Genomic DNA, 16,958 nt, shown 5'->3' with positions numbered 1-16,958 from the left:
ATTGAATTTATTCCTTATGTCACATCCAAAACATTCTTCTTTTACATAACTGACTTCCCTATCGCCAAAATTTTGTGATTATGGAATATTTACACATGATTTTCTTAAATTTGACTTCTGAATTAAAAAAATTATTTGCTAACAACCATTTTTCTTTATTCTATTATTAGCGGAATCTCTAGGGTTCAGTGCTGGACCCTCTGTTGTTTTCTGTATTTATTAATGATACTGATTAAGGCATATCAGGCTTAATGTCTAGGTTTGCAGATGATACGAAGGTAGGCAATCATAGTAATCAGGGTTTGCTATTGTAACACAATCTAGACAAATTAGGCAGATAGGCTGAGAAGTGGCAACTGAAGTTTAAGATTGACAAATGCAAGGCACTTAATATTGGGATCAACAATCCCAGATTAATGTATCAGCTGTGTGGTACCACACTCAGATGCAGAGAGCTGTCAGGACAGCTCGTGATGTTTTGTCAATGATATACAGGAATTTTGTGAGCAGGGATAAGGAGGTGATTATCTCGTATAATTCAATGGTTAGGCCACATCTTGAGTATTGCATAAAGATCAGAACACCTCCCTATTTTAGGCTGGATTTGGATCTGTTGGAATGGGTGCAGAGAAGGATAATGAGATTGGTGAGGGGAGCAAAAGGGTGCTCTTATGAGGAAAGGCTTCAGTTTTGAAAACTGCAGCATCTGGAGACTAGGCACTTGCAAGAAATCTGGTTGATGCTGATGGAATCCTTCCTCTCACTCAGACTACACACAAGGGGACATAAACTCAAATTGAGGAAGGATAGTTGTAAGTTGGATGTGCAGAAATTTGCCTTCAGTCAGAGGGTGGTTAATCATTGAAATAAATTTCCATCCAGTGTTTTAGAGGTGGGTAGTTTGAATAAATTCAGTTAAGAACTAGATTAACTGTTAGAAGGAATGGACAGGCAAAATGGGAAGTGGTGGATTTTTTTGTGGCTGATGCTGTATATGCTTTCTTTCTTTCATAATTTCCCATTTATACTACTAATAATAATAATTAAAGTCAATCTGCATCCTTTGAGGAGGTACATCATCCAAAGTACATTTTTGCATTATATGGTTCTTTTTGAACAGCATTCCAACTTCACAGTGTATGCTGATGATACCCTTTCACTTGTACTTCCTAGATATCCTTGTAACAGTTTCTAGCCCAAAAAACAGTGTTCAGTAAATGCATTGTTTCAAAAAATATTTCTGGGTGTTGTTATTGACTATATGCAATATGCAGTAATGGTGATATGACTGTCGTTGTTGTCTCATTCCATATTTCCTGCACAAACCTCAAATGGTTATCTGCACACAACCACAGTCAATAAGCAATTTCACCGAGCTCACAGATTGTTTTTATCCACAGATTTGGTTAATAATAATTTATATAACAGTATTTATGGTAGTTCTTGGGTAGCATTATAAGTTTTCAAGGTATGCCATTTCGATATTTTAAAATACTTAACTTTTATCAGAGATCACATATGAGAGATACTTGTAGATGCAGATCAAATGGCCTTACTTTCAAAATTAAAAAAACTTGAATATATCATAATTCATTTAATTTTAGCCCAAAGTATCATTCTGGAAGCACATTCATTGCTTTTGCAGAATAAAATGAGAAGGATGAGGGGAAAAGATAGGTTCCCCAACTAAAAACAAGATTTATACAAGTTTTATGAACAGATATTATACATCATCCTGTTTTCATTTAACACAATTTTCATCAAGGCAAAATTTTAATCTAGTATTCATCGTCATTTAATTAAAAATTTAATTAAATAGAACATGGTATAAACATACCAAGTCCTATTTAATTTCATATACACAATAATACGTAGTTAAATAAGTGATAAATAAGTTAAATTAGTCTTGATAAAACTAAATGTTAAGGATATATTACTGTTTATAAATGTTATCTGTAGACAGGTTACACAGGTGCTCATTTTATTCTGATAGCACACGTACAAAATGAGTCAAAATGAAAAACAGTGATAATCCTAATCGGAAAATGTAGCATTTTGTGGAATAGAGTGGGAGCCAGATGTGTTCAAAGCCGCTAAGTGGATTTTCTTATTTATTGTTTTTCTAAAACTTTTGATTTAAATTTAGTAGTATAGCATTATTTTGTGATTTTCTGATTAATCTGGTGTATTTATTCTTTACTCGGCCTTGTAATTGCATAAAAGTATCAGTAAGGGTATCATATCCACGTGTTGTTACAAGTTGCAGCCCCGCTGAACGAGAAGTTTTTTAGCCATATTTAGCCGCTTTATTGACCAATTGATACATCAAATTATTTTCTATAAGTAGCTTATAGACCTAGTCAGGATCGTTAGTTTATTCTGAATTGAGACAGCGAGATTTGGAAGTTATTAATACTTAAGTGTCCGTAGATTTACCGTTTGTAACTTGCGCCATTGTTATACGATACGTTATATCCGATAGCGTTAGTATAGTATAGTATAGTATATAATATAATATTGTCAAATAATCAGCAAAATCTATTAATTTTGTTAAACTTCATTGTCAATTAAATTAAATTGTACTTTTAACTAAATACATATAACGACTTTGATTATAAACGTAACATAATTAATTAATACATAACTTGATACGGAAGTTATATAAACGGAACTTGTAGATAATATTTGATATCGAAAAATATATATAGCATTATAACTGTGTTGGGATACAAGTTTAGGGTTATAATATTGTACTGAAATTGAAATTTTATTGAATTAAATTGAAATCATGACTCAGGCCAGAGCAGCAAAGCAAAAGGCTCAAGCTAATGGGAGTGCTGTGGCTCAGAGGAGAACTGAGGGGGGCAGTTGCCCTCTGAATCACAGCCTTTTAAAATGCACTGCTTGCATGATGTTTGCGGAGCAATCGGGTAAGTGACATGATATTGCCATGGGGGATGTCTTTGTGTGTGCGCGATGCAAGGAGTGTAATGAAATCAGGTGACAACTCAGCATTGTTATGGGCCTATATGAGAGCTTGAAGGACAGGGTGGATGCCCTCGAAGAATCTAAAGGGAGGGGCCCATCAAGCTCTGAGCTGCCCACATTAACGCCAGAGCTTGCACTTGGTCATCACGCAACACAGCGGCAACCCCCAAGGCAGAATGCGCTGATCCCACAGGAACTAGTAGCTGTTGGTGACTCTATTGTCAGGGAAACGGGGAACATGGTATGCAAAAAGGATAGGTGGAACAGGACCAGGATATGTCTGCCAGGGGCAAAGGTTGATGACGTTGTAGAGCAGATATCATCTTTTAAGGGCACAAAAGGTGATATAGTTGTACACGTTGGCACTAATGATATTAAGAGTAGGAGACCGGCAGAATTACTTAACAAGTACAGGTTACTGTTGAAAAAAAGCCGTGAATTAGGGTTGAATTTGAAAGTGTCTGCAATTCTGCCCAGAAACGATAGGAGGGAGTACATGATGAGAGCCCTGTCGATCAATTCGGCCCTGGAAAGATTGTGCAAGGCTCAAGGGGTAGAATTTTTTTCAGCCTGGCCTGTACTTGTTAACAGAAGGGACTGCTTCTACAGGGATGGGATACACTTAAATAGAAAGGGTGCAAGAATATCTGCTGATGCTATCGAGGCAGTGTCAGGTGGGTCGGAAAACTGCTAGCTTGGGGGATACAAGGACTAATAGATTAACAGTAGCCACTGGCAGAGGTGAAAGTGATTCTTGCACTGCTTCTATTGGAATGAGCAGAAGCCTGGAAAACAAGATGCAAGATATTTCAGAGACTGCTGGGAATCATTGCGGTACAAGTAAACACATGGGTTGTGTTAGGGTAGCTAAGAAAAAGAACAGGTGCATGTATATGTGCGTGTACACCAATGCTAGGAATTTGGTAAATAAATTTGATGAATTTGAGGTATTGCTCAAAGCATCAAAGGCGGATATTGTTGGGATATCAGAGACGTGGTGTCACACAGATATAAGGAATGCAGAACTGGAATTTGGGGTGTACAACATCTACAGAAAGGATAGACAGGATAGGAAGGGAGGAGGGGTTATGCTATTAGTTAAGAAACACATAAAATCCAAGGAAGTGAAGCCAGTCGACATCGCTGAACAGTGCAGTGTTGAGTCGGTTTGGTGTGACATAAGCATTGGGAGATCAAAATTGAGAGTAGGAGTGGGCTATAGGCCTAATGACTCTGATGAGTATAATAAGGAACTGTACGGGGAAATAGAGTGGGCCAGTAAATCAGAGAGTCTTATAATGGGAGATTTTAATTTCCCAGATATTGATTGGAATTTGTGGGTTTGTCACTCACACACTAGCAAGGATTTTGGGGATTTATTGGATGATTGTTTTCTACATCAGCATATTCGAGAGGCAACTAGAGGAACCACTAGGTGGCAGTGATCACAGTGTGCTGAAGTGGGATTTACTCAAAGAGGTAACTACCATAGGGGGTAAAGGAAAAGGTTATTGCTTTCGTAAAGGCGACTACGATGGTCTGAGACAGTATTTAAATTCTATACAGCAGGACCAACTGATGATGTTACCAACAGCAAATGCAAAATGGGAAGCATTCAAAGAACTTATCTTGGAAGCTACTAGGCTATACATACCAACTAAGAAATATTGTTCAAGGTTTAGGCCTAAATGGATGTCAGATGAACTAATGAGACATATGGCAAAGAAGAAAAATGCATAGGATACATATAAATTAACACGTGACACAGAAGCCTATGACAGATATAAGTTGATCTGTAACCAAGTTACAAAGGAGGTTAGGCAGACGAAGGCAGATTCTGATAAATCTTTGGCAAAGTATGCAAACAAAAACAGCAAAGAGTTCTTTACTTATGTAAATTCTAGAAGGAAGGGGATGAATCAGATTGGTCCACTTGATATCGATGGTTCAACTGTTGATGATCCTGCTCAGGTAGCTAACAAACTAAATGAATATTTTGCATCGACATTCACACATGAGGAGATATTCAGCGAGGGGAATGCTAGAGGTGTATTCAACTCTGGCAGTAAGCTAGATAATCTTGAAATAACTGAGAGTAAAGTGGAGGAGAAATTGTTGAGGATAAACATAAAAAAGGCACCCGGGGTGGATGGGATCTATCCAGTTATATTAAAGGAGGCAGCAAAGGAAGTAAGCAAACCCTTAGCTATAATTATAAGAGCTTCCTTGGACTCAGGGGAGGTACCCATAGACTGGAGATGTGCAAATGTGACCCCAATTCACAAAGGAGGATCAAAGGATGACACAAGTAATTATAGACCTGTGAGTTTAACTTCTGTTCCAGGAAAATTAATGGAGGCACTGGTTAAAGAAGCACTGCAGGATCATCTAGACAAGACTTCAGTTAGAGCTCGGACACAGCATGGTTTTGTTAAGGGAAAGTCTTGCCTAACCAATTTGATTGGATACTATTATGCAGTCACAAAAGAACTGCAGGGAATAACTTTGATATTATATATTTGGATCTTAGAAAGGCTTTTGATACTGTTGCACATGGAAGACTGCTGCACAAATTGGAGCAGTGTGGCATTGGAGGCAAATTGCTGCTATGGATAAAGGGATGGTTGAAGGGGAGAAGACAGAGAGTGGTAATCAATGGACACTGCTCATCGTGGACTAATGTTATTAGTGGAGTCCCTCAGGGTCCATTGTTGTTTTCCACATTTAGAAATGATATTGATGATAGTATATCAAGCTTAATGTCCAAGTTTGCAGACGATACAAAGGTTGGCAGGGTTGTTAAGGACACTAATGACAGTCCGTTGCTGCAACAGGATCTAGAAAAGTTTAGCAGATGGGCTGAGAGGTGGTTATGTTTGTTTGTTTGTTATTTGGTTTTTAGGAGCATTAGCAACTAAGGGCATATTGCTCCGGGATATGCGGTGGTCATTCCCTAATCCTTCCGCATCCTCCGTATTTGGTGGTGACGGGTTCGAACCCCGGTCTAATTAAGAAGCGTGTGCTACGCACTGCTGCTCCTTCCCACCTGGCTAGCTGAGAGGTGGCAAATGAAGTTTAACATTGACAAACCTAAGGTACTACATATGGGAAACAGCAATCTCAGAGCAGCGTACTAACTCTGTGGTACTACACTGACAGTGGTAGAGAATGAAAAGGACCTGGGGTAATTGTGCAGGCAGATATGAAGTTCTCTGAGCAGTGCAGACAGGCTGCAAGGGTAGCTCATGGTGTCTTATCAATGATATACAGGAATTTTTCTAACAGAGATATGTTGTTGTTGTTATTTGGTTTTTAGGAGCATTAGCAACTAAGGCCATATTGCTCCGGGAATATGCGGTGGTCATTTCCTGACCTTTCCGCATCCTCCGTATTTGGTGGTGACAGGCTCGAACACCGGTCTAATCAAGAAGCGTGTGCTACGCACTGCTGCTCCTTCCCACCTGGCTACGGAGGCGCCTAGCAGGTATAAGAAGGTGATTATTCCCTTGTATAAGGCAATGGTCAGGCCACACCTTGAGTACTGTATACAGGTCTGGGGGCCTCATTTCAAGAAGGATATAGAGCTGCTGGAACGAATACAGAGAAGGGCAACAAGATTAGTGAATGGAACAAAGGGTTGCTCTTATGAAAAAAGGCTTAAGTTTTGCAAATTACAGTGTCTGGAGACTAGGCACCGGCGAGGTGATCTGATAGAAGTGTATAAAGCCTTGAATGGTTTGAGCATGCTCAATGCTGATGGGATTCTGCATCTTACTCAGAATAATCACCTGAGAGGGTATAAATTCAAATTGAGGAAAGACAGATGTAGGATAGATGTGTGGAAATTTGCCTTTAGCCAACGGGTAGTTGGTTGGTGGAACAGACTTCCATACCTTGTTGTGGAAGTTGATAGCCTAAATAAATTTAAGGCTCAGCTGGACAGGTATTTCGAATTAACTGAGGGGTGAAGTGGAAGTGTTTTTTTTTTTTTTTTTTTTTTTTTTGGCTGATGCTGCATAAGCTTGCTTTCTTGCATCATATGCCTCTACTAATGCTAATACCAAGTCCTATTTAATTTAATATAAACAATAATACATAGATAAATAAGTGATAAAATTAGTCTTGATAAAACTAAACGTTAAGGATATATTACTGTTTATAAATGTTATCTCTAGACAGGTTACACAGGTGCTAATTTTATTCTAATAGCACTTGTACAAAATGAGTCAAAATGAAAAATAGTGATAATCCTAATCGGAAAATGTAGCATTTTGTGGAATATGTAACAATATGAAAATTCTTAATTGCATAATGAAATAAATATACTTTGTAATAAAAATACACAAATATTTCACTTGAAATCAACCACACATGATACTTACACTCCATCTATATCACTATGATATGCTAGGATTTTTATTATATCATATTCTCCTGATGTAACAAACTTTTTTATCTTTGACTGAAAAAAGAAAAAAAGAATGCAGATGAAATTATTATCAAGATATTAAAGAGAAATATGGCACTGAAACTGTAGTATTTCAGAGTTGGGTATCTTTCTTACTTATAGTACCAGATATCTTCAATTTTGCAAATAGGAATGTTACCATTGCCCATTTTGTATATTAACTACCTGCTGGGGTATAAATAAGTAAGACTGTTCACTATCACACACACCAGAATCATGACATTATCTGGAAAGCAGAGCGCTGAGATCATGAAATTCTGTTTCACCCAGGGAAGTAATATTCGAGTTGGTTATCTCTCTGATTTCATGCAGAAATTTCAAGAAACAGTGACAAATGATGCACTTACAAAGGAAAGAATGATTGCAGGTGTCTGTATTCAGAGTCAATGAGATCCACCATACACTACTGGAAGAGAGTGCCTCCAGATGGAAGAGGTAGTGCTAATCCCTTGCATTGTGCTATTTGCATGGAAGTTGCTTTCCACAACCCTGAAAATGTTTCTGTATATCCATGATACAGAATATCAGTCTGGCACAACATGATCACTTCGTACTACAGTTACTAGCCCAACTGCAGGTTAATACTCAGCAATTGAAGAATAATGCCAGAAATATCCTCTGAATAGGGCCCACTTCACTCTTAATGGTGGTATAAAGACACAACTGACACTTGGGTAGATGAAAGTTTACACGAGATTGTTTGGATATTCCCTATATAAAGCTGAAGTGACTGTGATATAAAATTATGGGCAAATTTATCTTTCGGCCATTCTTTTCAAGGAGAAAATGACTTTAGATATGCACACACGAATGGTTGAACAATACTGCATACTATTCTGTGGGGTAAGGATGTTATATTGCAGGCTGGCTGAAAAACAATGCATCACTTTGTCATTAATGCAGTGGCAAAAGGCTTCAAGATCACCTTTGTGTGAGAATCTACTTCCATTACTTCTTGACATATGTCCTCTCACTTTTTTCAGCCAGCTTGCACATTTCTAAGTTTTGGGTTTATCTGAAATCATGTCTGTAATATGGCATATACTGTTCAATCACAGAGCTGACAGCTTCTCTTATGGGCTTCATTACCTGATACCAGTGCAATGCATTCTAGATAACAAACGAGGAATATATGATTATGTTACAATATGAAAGACACATGTACTATGAACAGAACAGTTCAGTAACCTATCATGTCTGATGTAATGCTGGATGAGGGTAGGGTGTCCCACAGGCAAAATCTGTGGCACATCAACCTCAAGTTAATTTTTTGCCATGGTCTACCTACAAAATGATTATTAGATATTTTACTCTGAAATGCCAGTTTTTTTACTTCACTACACAGATAATGCATGCAAATTACTAAGTACTCTTGACTTACATATTCGTGCTAATTTTTTTTTGCAACAGTGCAGTTTTTCAAATTCATTAGAATTATCACACTGCAGAATGATACCAAGAAATATGCAGAACTTTTCATTATGTAAATATAATGGGTTGCAAATTATCTGAACCACTGCTTAAGTAAGTGACTGAAAAGTAAACAAAATGAAAACATTTTTTTCATGGTTTATCACTACTTATAAACTTATCATGAAATGCAAGTATAAAATGCTAATTATAGCAACTGCTTCATATGTGCCCAGAAGTCTTCTACAGTGGAAACTGCAGTATTATGAATGTTATGCATTGTTGCTGCAAACACCACAAAGGATTACTGCATGATACTAACATATAAAAGGAATAAATTTAAAATGCACAAGGCATAATACTTTAAGAGTTTGGTATCTATATAATATCAGTGTTTAAATACACCACAGATAACTCTTAATAAACTACAAAGTAGTTGTGGTAGGCATCATTTGCTCTTTCTCATATTGTGCTCTGCCTTCACGACGAGTTGCCATGAAGGCAGAGCACAATATGAGAAAGAGCAAATGATGCCTACCACAACTACTTTGTAGTTTATTAAGAGTTATCTATGGTGTATTTAAACACCGATATTATATAGATACCAAACTCTTAAAGTATTATGCCTTGTGCATTTATTCATTTTAAATATTGACATCTACACCTCTTGGCATCTCTCATATTGTGTGATTAACTTCACAACTGGGTCGTCATGTCTGCATTACCAGGGTACCTGCCCACCCACTGATGATCGGCCAATAGCCGTGAAACAGTGCTGTCTGGGTGGTGGTACTCAACTGAGAATAAGTAACAATAGCCTTCTCTATTAGTGAAGAGTTACTTATTCGAAGTAGTGCAATATCATGGCAACTCGTCGTGAAGGCAGAGCACAATATGAGAAAGAGCAAATGATGCCTACCACAACTACTTTGTAGTTTATTAAGAGTTATCTATGGTGTATTTAAACACCGATATTATATAGATACCAAACTCTTAAAGTATTATGCCTTGTGCATTTATTTATTTTAAATACAGGCATACCTCGGTTAACGTTACCTCTGATAACGAAGCCTCGTTATAACGAAGTCGGCAATTTCAAGCCCCATTTAACATAAAAAAATATTCCAATTTAAGACCAACGCCCGACAATCATTCGATTGGTGACTGACGGCGACTCGTTACGTATTCCCGAGTGCTCCCGAGCTGCGGGCGTGTCTGTTATAACAGTTTTGCGCATCAATCGCATAATTTAGTTGTTGTTTACATGATTGACGTTGTTTCAGTGTGGCGCATTGCAATAATCGACGTAGGTTCTTTGTAGCATTACATAACGTAGATTTTGTAAATTTTAATAGAAATATTTTTGTTTTAGTTAATTAAAATGTCAGAATCAAAGAAAAGTAAAGCAATTTCTTTGGAAACTAAACTAAATATCGTACGACGTGTTGAAAGCGGCGAAAGAAAATTCGATGTGGCACATTCTTTAGGATTAGCGCAATCAACTTGAACAACCATACTAAGTCAATCAGAAAAAATAAAAGTCTGCTCAGAATTGTACAGATGTTACAGTGGCAAAATTAACTCGCTTAAGGAATCCAATTTTAGAAAAAATGGAGAAAATGTTAAGTTTGTGGATAGATGATATGTCACAACATCATATGCCTTTAAGTCAAATGGTGATTCAAGAAAAAGCATTATTTTTGTTTAATCACCTGAAATCTAAACAAACTGAAGAAATTACGGAAACCTTTAGGGCTTCTCGTGGTTGGTTCGAGAAATTTAAAAAACGGGCCAGGATTCATAGAGTAAAATTAACAGGAGAAGCTGCAAATAAGTTTCCAGAAAAACTAAAGGAAATAATTGAACGTGAAAATTTTCCACCAAATTTGGTGTTCAATGTTGACGAAAGCGGTTTGTTCTGGAAACGGCTACCAACAAATAGCTTCATTTCTATTGAAGAAAAATCAGCTGCTGGGTTCAAAGCAGCCAAAGACCGTTTAACGTTACTCTTTGGATCAAATGCCTCTGGCGATTATAAATTAAAATTGTTATTAGTTTACCATTCAGAAAATCCGAGGGCGTTAAAAGGTAACATAAAAATGAATTTACCTGTAATATGGAAAGCAAATAGAAAAGCGTGGGTTACCAAGGAGTTATTTACTGATTGGTTTGTTAACCACTTTTGTCCTGGAGTAAAACGGTATTGTCAAAAAAAAACAACTTTGAAGAAAAAGCTCGTTTGTTGTTAGACAATGCTCCGGGACATCCTACTGATCTTAACACGTTGGACACATGCATTCCTGTCAAAGTTGTGTTTCTTCCAGCAAACACAACTTTCCTGATTCAACCATTGGATCAGGGAGTAATAGCATCATTTAAAGCTTATTATCTTCGTCGAATTTTAAGCAATTTACCTGAACTAGAGGATAAAGAGGAAATGACAGTTAAAACTTTTTGGAAAAACTACACCATTAAAAACGCAATTGAAAACATTGATAGTTCTTGGAAAGAAGTCACTAAGAAATGTTTAAATGGAGTTTGGCGCAAAATATGGCCAGAAGTTGTACTAGAAGAAGAAAATAACATCCAAGAAATTAGAAATGAAGTTATCCAGATGGCTCAATCAATAGGTTTCGAAAATGTCGATGAAGAGGATGTTAGAAATTTATTGAATGCAGAAGATGATGGTTTTTCAGTGGAAGATTTAGAAACCCTTGTTAGCAACGAAGACAAAGATAATGAAGGCGAAGTTATAGAAGTTCCTGCCGAAAAAGTGTTAACAACCAAAGATTTAAAAAGGTGCTTAAATGACATTGAAAACGTTTTAAATTTTTTTAGTGAAAATGATCCTGATTTAGGAAGAAGTGTTATAGTTAAGCGATCAGTGTTAAATGCAATAACTCCGTATAGGCAATTGTTAAATGAAAGAGAAAAAAAGCATAAACAATCAACTTTAACCTCATATTTTAAAATGTGATTTCACTTTGTATGTAAGTTGACTGTTTATTTAATAAAACTTTTCTTTGTTCGAAAAAAAGCTTTTCATTTTCTTTAAGTAGGAACGTATCCCTATTCTGGCCATAGTATTTTTACCTCTGAAAACGAAGTTTCGCTTAACGAAGTAATTTCGTGGAATGCATCCTATTCGTTATTCGAGGTATGCCTGTATTGACATCTACACCTCTTGGCATCTCTCATATTGTGTGATTAACTTCACAACTGGGTCGTCATGTCTGCATTACCAGGGTACCTGCCCACCCACTGATGATCGGCCAATAGCCGTGAAACAGTGCTGTCTGGGTGGTGGTACCCAACTGAGAATAAGTAACAATAGCCTTCTCTATTAGTGAAGAGTTACTTATTCGAAGTAGTGCAATATCATGGCAACTCGTCGTGAAGGCAGAGCACAATATGAGAAAGAGCAAATGATGCCTACCACAACTACTTTGTAGTTTATTAAGAGTTATCTATGGTGTATTTAAACACCGATATTATATAAAAGGAATAAAGTATGCATTTGGGTAGGCTAATTATCAGAAAGCATAGAACAACAAACTAAACAAAACTGCCAACATATATTAGCACTGAAGGAGTTTACTGTTTACTTATGCATGGGTTAAACATATTAGCACTAATTTAAAGAGTATATAAAATATGAATAATGACTAACAATAAGAAATTGACTACACACACACACACACACACACACACACACACACACACACACACACACACACACACACACACACACACACACACACACACACACACACACACTGAGGAAATATTGTTTCTTTGTTCTTTTTGTCATTTAGCATCATGCGGCAATTCATTTCTTAATTTGTTTATGATTAATTTTATCAAAATTTTGCAATAGTCCATTACATTTTTTCCAATAACAATGTGCAATATTCATATTCATTTTCAAATTTGTAAAACTTCCTGCACATATGAAGCAAAGTCTTTATAACTGAGCAGTGTTGATTACTGACATTTCCCAATAGTTATGTAGAAACCTTAATTAATCCTACACAGAGCAAAATCTACACAGAAATCTCTACTTTTGTGTTTTCTGAACTTCTAACACGTTCATGAGCAAGTTTCTTGAAAGTGCACAAGCTCTCTGCGTAAGGGGGAGGGGAAGTTCTGTGGAGTGAGTTATGGTATTATATTTTGAAGTTTTGTAAAAATTAAAAAATGTACATACATGCTTTTAAATATTAATTTATTCTTATTTTGACTTCATTTTCTACCAATAAAGTAAAATTATTATCGAAAATGAAATAAATTAAAAAAACAGTACTATTGTAAAAAAAAACCTCCCACTTTTTGTTTTTGAAGCAATATTATCCTCTATATCTATTTATTATCGGTTAATTTGATTTCATTAACTTCTGGATCTAAATTACAGAGAATTTCAGCTTTTGTAAGATAAAATCAGACAATAATGGCTGACAGGTACAATGTTTTTGTCCAATTTTCAAAGCTATTTTTGTGCTGGCATCTCTATTTAAACTATGTCTACTAATAAAAGATGAAAGTACATACTAGAAAAAATAAGGAAATTCAAGCATAAAAGGACAAGCAATTTTAAAATGACTTCCAAAAACAGAGATCAAATTATGTAATCCCCAAAGCCCACACAAGAAATCCATAGATCAAAGTTTTCATTTATGAAATGGCTAACTGAAAAAGATCTTTTTTTCTTAAGTCCCCTAAGCCACCCTCTATTTTCTAACAACATTTAAATTTGTACTGGCAGTAATAAAGTATTTTTACTTAAAGTGAAATTTATCAAATGTGATGAAAAATTTGTTTTGATTTCTTTCAGAGGCACCACTACTTTGCTTTATAGAAAAACCCATGATAAAAGAAACTGACATAAAGTATCCACTGAACCTTTCTTGCACATTTGTTTGTCATTAGAAATAGTGTTGTAAGATAGATAAGAAAGTAAAGTTCTCCAAATTCAGAAAACCTTACCTTCTTATCTGCTTGTAATCAATTATAAGGAGCCTTCATGAGGGAGTGATAAATATAGCTAAAACAAAAAAGATGATGTTATTAATTTTTTTTAATAAAGTAACAGCTACTATAATTATAAATATTTTTTACAATATTTTTTTATAGTGCTGTCAACTACTGTAAAAAAATAATGGGAATTATTCAGAAGCAGTCAAGTTACAAACATTATGAGAGCTATTTGTAATGTTTTTATTAAAAAAAACAACTACTGCTGTTATAAATATATTTTATGTATTAGTGTACCTAGTACAAATGATATATAAGGAAATTTAAAAAAATATATATTAAGGGTACTTGCTGCCATATTATGGTCTTCTACCTTTTGTGATGTAAAAATCATTCAGGTTTTAAATTTTTTTAATAGTTATTTAAGATATGAAAATTACTTTTTTTTAGGTTTAGAGTAAAATATTGTATTGCTGACTAAAAAAAAAAAAAAATTGAGAAATTTTCATATGCAGTTGCCCTACAACTATTCCAGTTTCTTGTATAAAATAATTGAACATATCTAATTATGTCTTGAAAATTAAGTTATTTAAAAAAAAAAAAGAGAAAAATCTCTAATACCAGTTAAATTACATTCTAAATGTTGAAGTCCAAAAATCAGTAAATTTTAAACCATGCATGAAGGTTTAGAAATTCATAATTTTTTAAATAATGGCTACTGATATTATGCATATGATATTTTATTCACAAAGTATTTATGGAATGAGGCATAAGCAAAAAAACAAAAACAAAAACAAAAAGAATGAAAAATATTCAAAAACAGGCCATCTTTTAAGTGTATGAGTTTGAGAAGAAATCTACACAAGACTATGTTCCCCAAAACTTATGACTGCCACAGGGTTAAGAGAGGAGGTGCATTTCATTTCCAATTAGAGAGCAATTCAAGAATGAAATTATTCTTATCAATAACAGTTAATTCAGCCAGAAGTCTGAGAAGTCATGCATCCCGAACCTATACAACTCAAGCACGCTGTGCCCTTTGGCTGCTTTGCATATAACATACAGTATATCAAATGTACTAAAATTTATAGAACTGAATTTTTTAAACCTATTAATAATATTTTTTTAATATTAATTTAATTAATTTTATTAATTTAATATTAATTTAATCCTTGTTTATAATATTTAGTTTGAGTTTTAATATTAATTAGAATTTAATAAATTAATTCAAAATAAACTAAAAATACAACAGTTGTTATAGGAGTTGGAAAGACAAATTAATATGGATAAAGAAAGAGAAAATGCCCAAGTGGTTATAAAAGAATACTCACATCAACATTTATAAGTGCAACATGACGAAAATGGCCTGCTTCTCCTTGATTTGAAGGCAGTTTTAAAAAATACCAACTATTGCCTGTAGTAAAAAGAGGAGGACTGTATATATCTACCCAACCATGTCCATTGCTGGTTTCCTCAATATGCTGAAAACAATATTACCATTTTACAGTTATCACTTTTGATAAAAACTAAAAAAAAAAATTACATAGAATTCACGTGCCTTATTCATTTAAGGCTTTTAGTTTGGCAAAGGTTCTCGTACAATATTAATTACAAAATATATAAAAACCAATTTATAAAAATATTTAACTAATCTATTATTACATTTCTCTTTCATGGTAATGATCATATTTCAATATTTAATTTTTTCACAATATGAAAGATTCTTGAGCTGAAACAGCTTTGAACAGAAGAAATGTTTCAATACTTCATTTAAATTTCAGATTTCACCATTTAAAAATACTGAGTCATTCCATGCCACATATCTTTGTAGGGGCATGTGGTACCAGGTTGTCTCACCTGTAGAAGGTCATAAATTTAAATTATACAGTATTAGATTTTATTACTATTCAAATGTGATCAATGTACTTTTAAACAATTTTTGCTAAGAGCTGTCAGCTGATGGCAATCAAATTACACATAAGTTCAAACAGGTTCGGTGTGTAGTTACATAGTTTTTGAGTGCATAGGAGGGATTTTTGCTCTCAGAGATTCACTACAGGAGATTTGGAGATGTGCAAATGTCTCCAGTGTTTATAAAAGGGGATAAGAGTACAAAGTGAGTAATTACAGACCTGTAAGCTTGACTTCTATTCTAGGAAAAATAAAGGCTATGATTAAAGAAGTAGTGTGGGCACATCATGACAGGAATGCAGTTATATGGCAATCATAGTATTAATTTAGTAAGGGAGATCTTTTTTTTACCAATCTGATTATGATTACCAATCTACTATGATACAGTAACAAAGGAACTGGAAACAAAAAATAATTTTGCCATCATATACTTAGATTTCCATAAAGCTTCTGATACTGTGCCACATGAAAGATTCCTGCACAAATTGGAGCAGTGTGCCATTAGGGGCAAGTTACTGCTGTGGATAAAGAGATGGGTGATTGATAGAAGACAGAGTAATTATTATTGGTGCTGCTCTTCTTGGACTAATGTTATTAGTAGAATTTTCCATTATTATTATTTATTAATGATACTGATGTAGGCATAGGAAGTTTAATGTCTAAGTTCGCTGATGATAAAAAGATTGGCAGGTTAGTTAACGGCAGGAATCAAGGTATGCTACTGCAACAAGATCAATAGAAATTAAGCAAAGGGGCCAAGAAGTGGCACCTGAGGTTTAAAATTGATAAATGCAGGATATTGCATTTCAGTAAGCATTAACACAGAATAACATACCAACTGGATGGCACCACACTCAAGGTTTTAGTGGAGAATGAAAAAAGACTCAGGAATAATTGTGCAGTCTGATATGAAGTTCTCTGAGCAGTGCAGATGGCAAATAAGACAGCTCATGAGATTCTGCCAATGATATACTGAAATTTTTCCAGCATGGACAAGCAGGTGATTATCCCACTGTATAAGACAATGGTTAGGCTGCATCTTGAATACTGTACAAAAGTATGGAAGTTCATTTTAGGAAGGGTGTGGATCTGTTGGAAATGGTGCAGAGAAATGGAAACATAATTAATCAGGGAAAACAAAAAGGTACTGTTACTAAAAAAAGGCTTCAGTTCTGCAAATTGCACCAGCTGGAAACCAGGCACCTGCAAG

The 16,958-nt window shown here is 35.1% G+C and overlaps 1 protein-coding gene across 1 annotated transcript in view; it reads right to left on the bottom strand.

Moving 5' to 3' along the window:
• LOC150088762 (dipeptidyl peptidase 4-like) overlaps positions 1–16,958 on the bottom strand; it is a 238,037-nt gene that overhangs the window by 42,580 nt on the left and 178,499 nt on the right. The window contains exons 12-13 of the mRNA XM_090370316.1: positions 15,169–15,318; positions 7,371–7,450 (exon numbers count right to left, since the gene is read on the bottom strand). Coding sequence (XP_090226442.1) covers positions 7,371–7,450; positions 15,169–15,318 — 230 coding nt within the window. The remainder of the gene's footprint in view (positions 1–7,370; positions 7,451–15,168; positions 15,319–16,958) is intronic.

Source organism: Mastigoproctus giganteus, chromosome 3, assembly GCF_048544385.1.
Source record: "Mastigoproctus giganteus isolate SK-2022 chromosome 3, ASM4854438v1, whole genome shotgun sequence".
NCBI lineage: Eukaryota > Metazoa > Arthropoda > Arachnida > Uropygi > Thelyphonidae > Mastigoproctus > Mastigoproctus giganteus.
The sequence above is the reverse complement of the archived record's forward strand: the minus strand, read 5'-3'. Positions and strand labels throughout refer to the sequence as shown.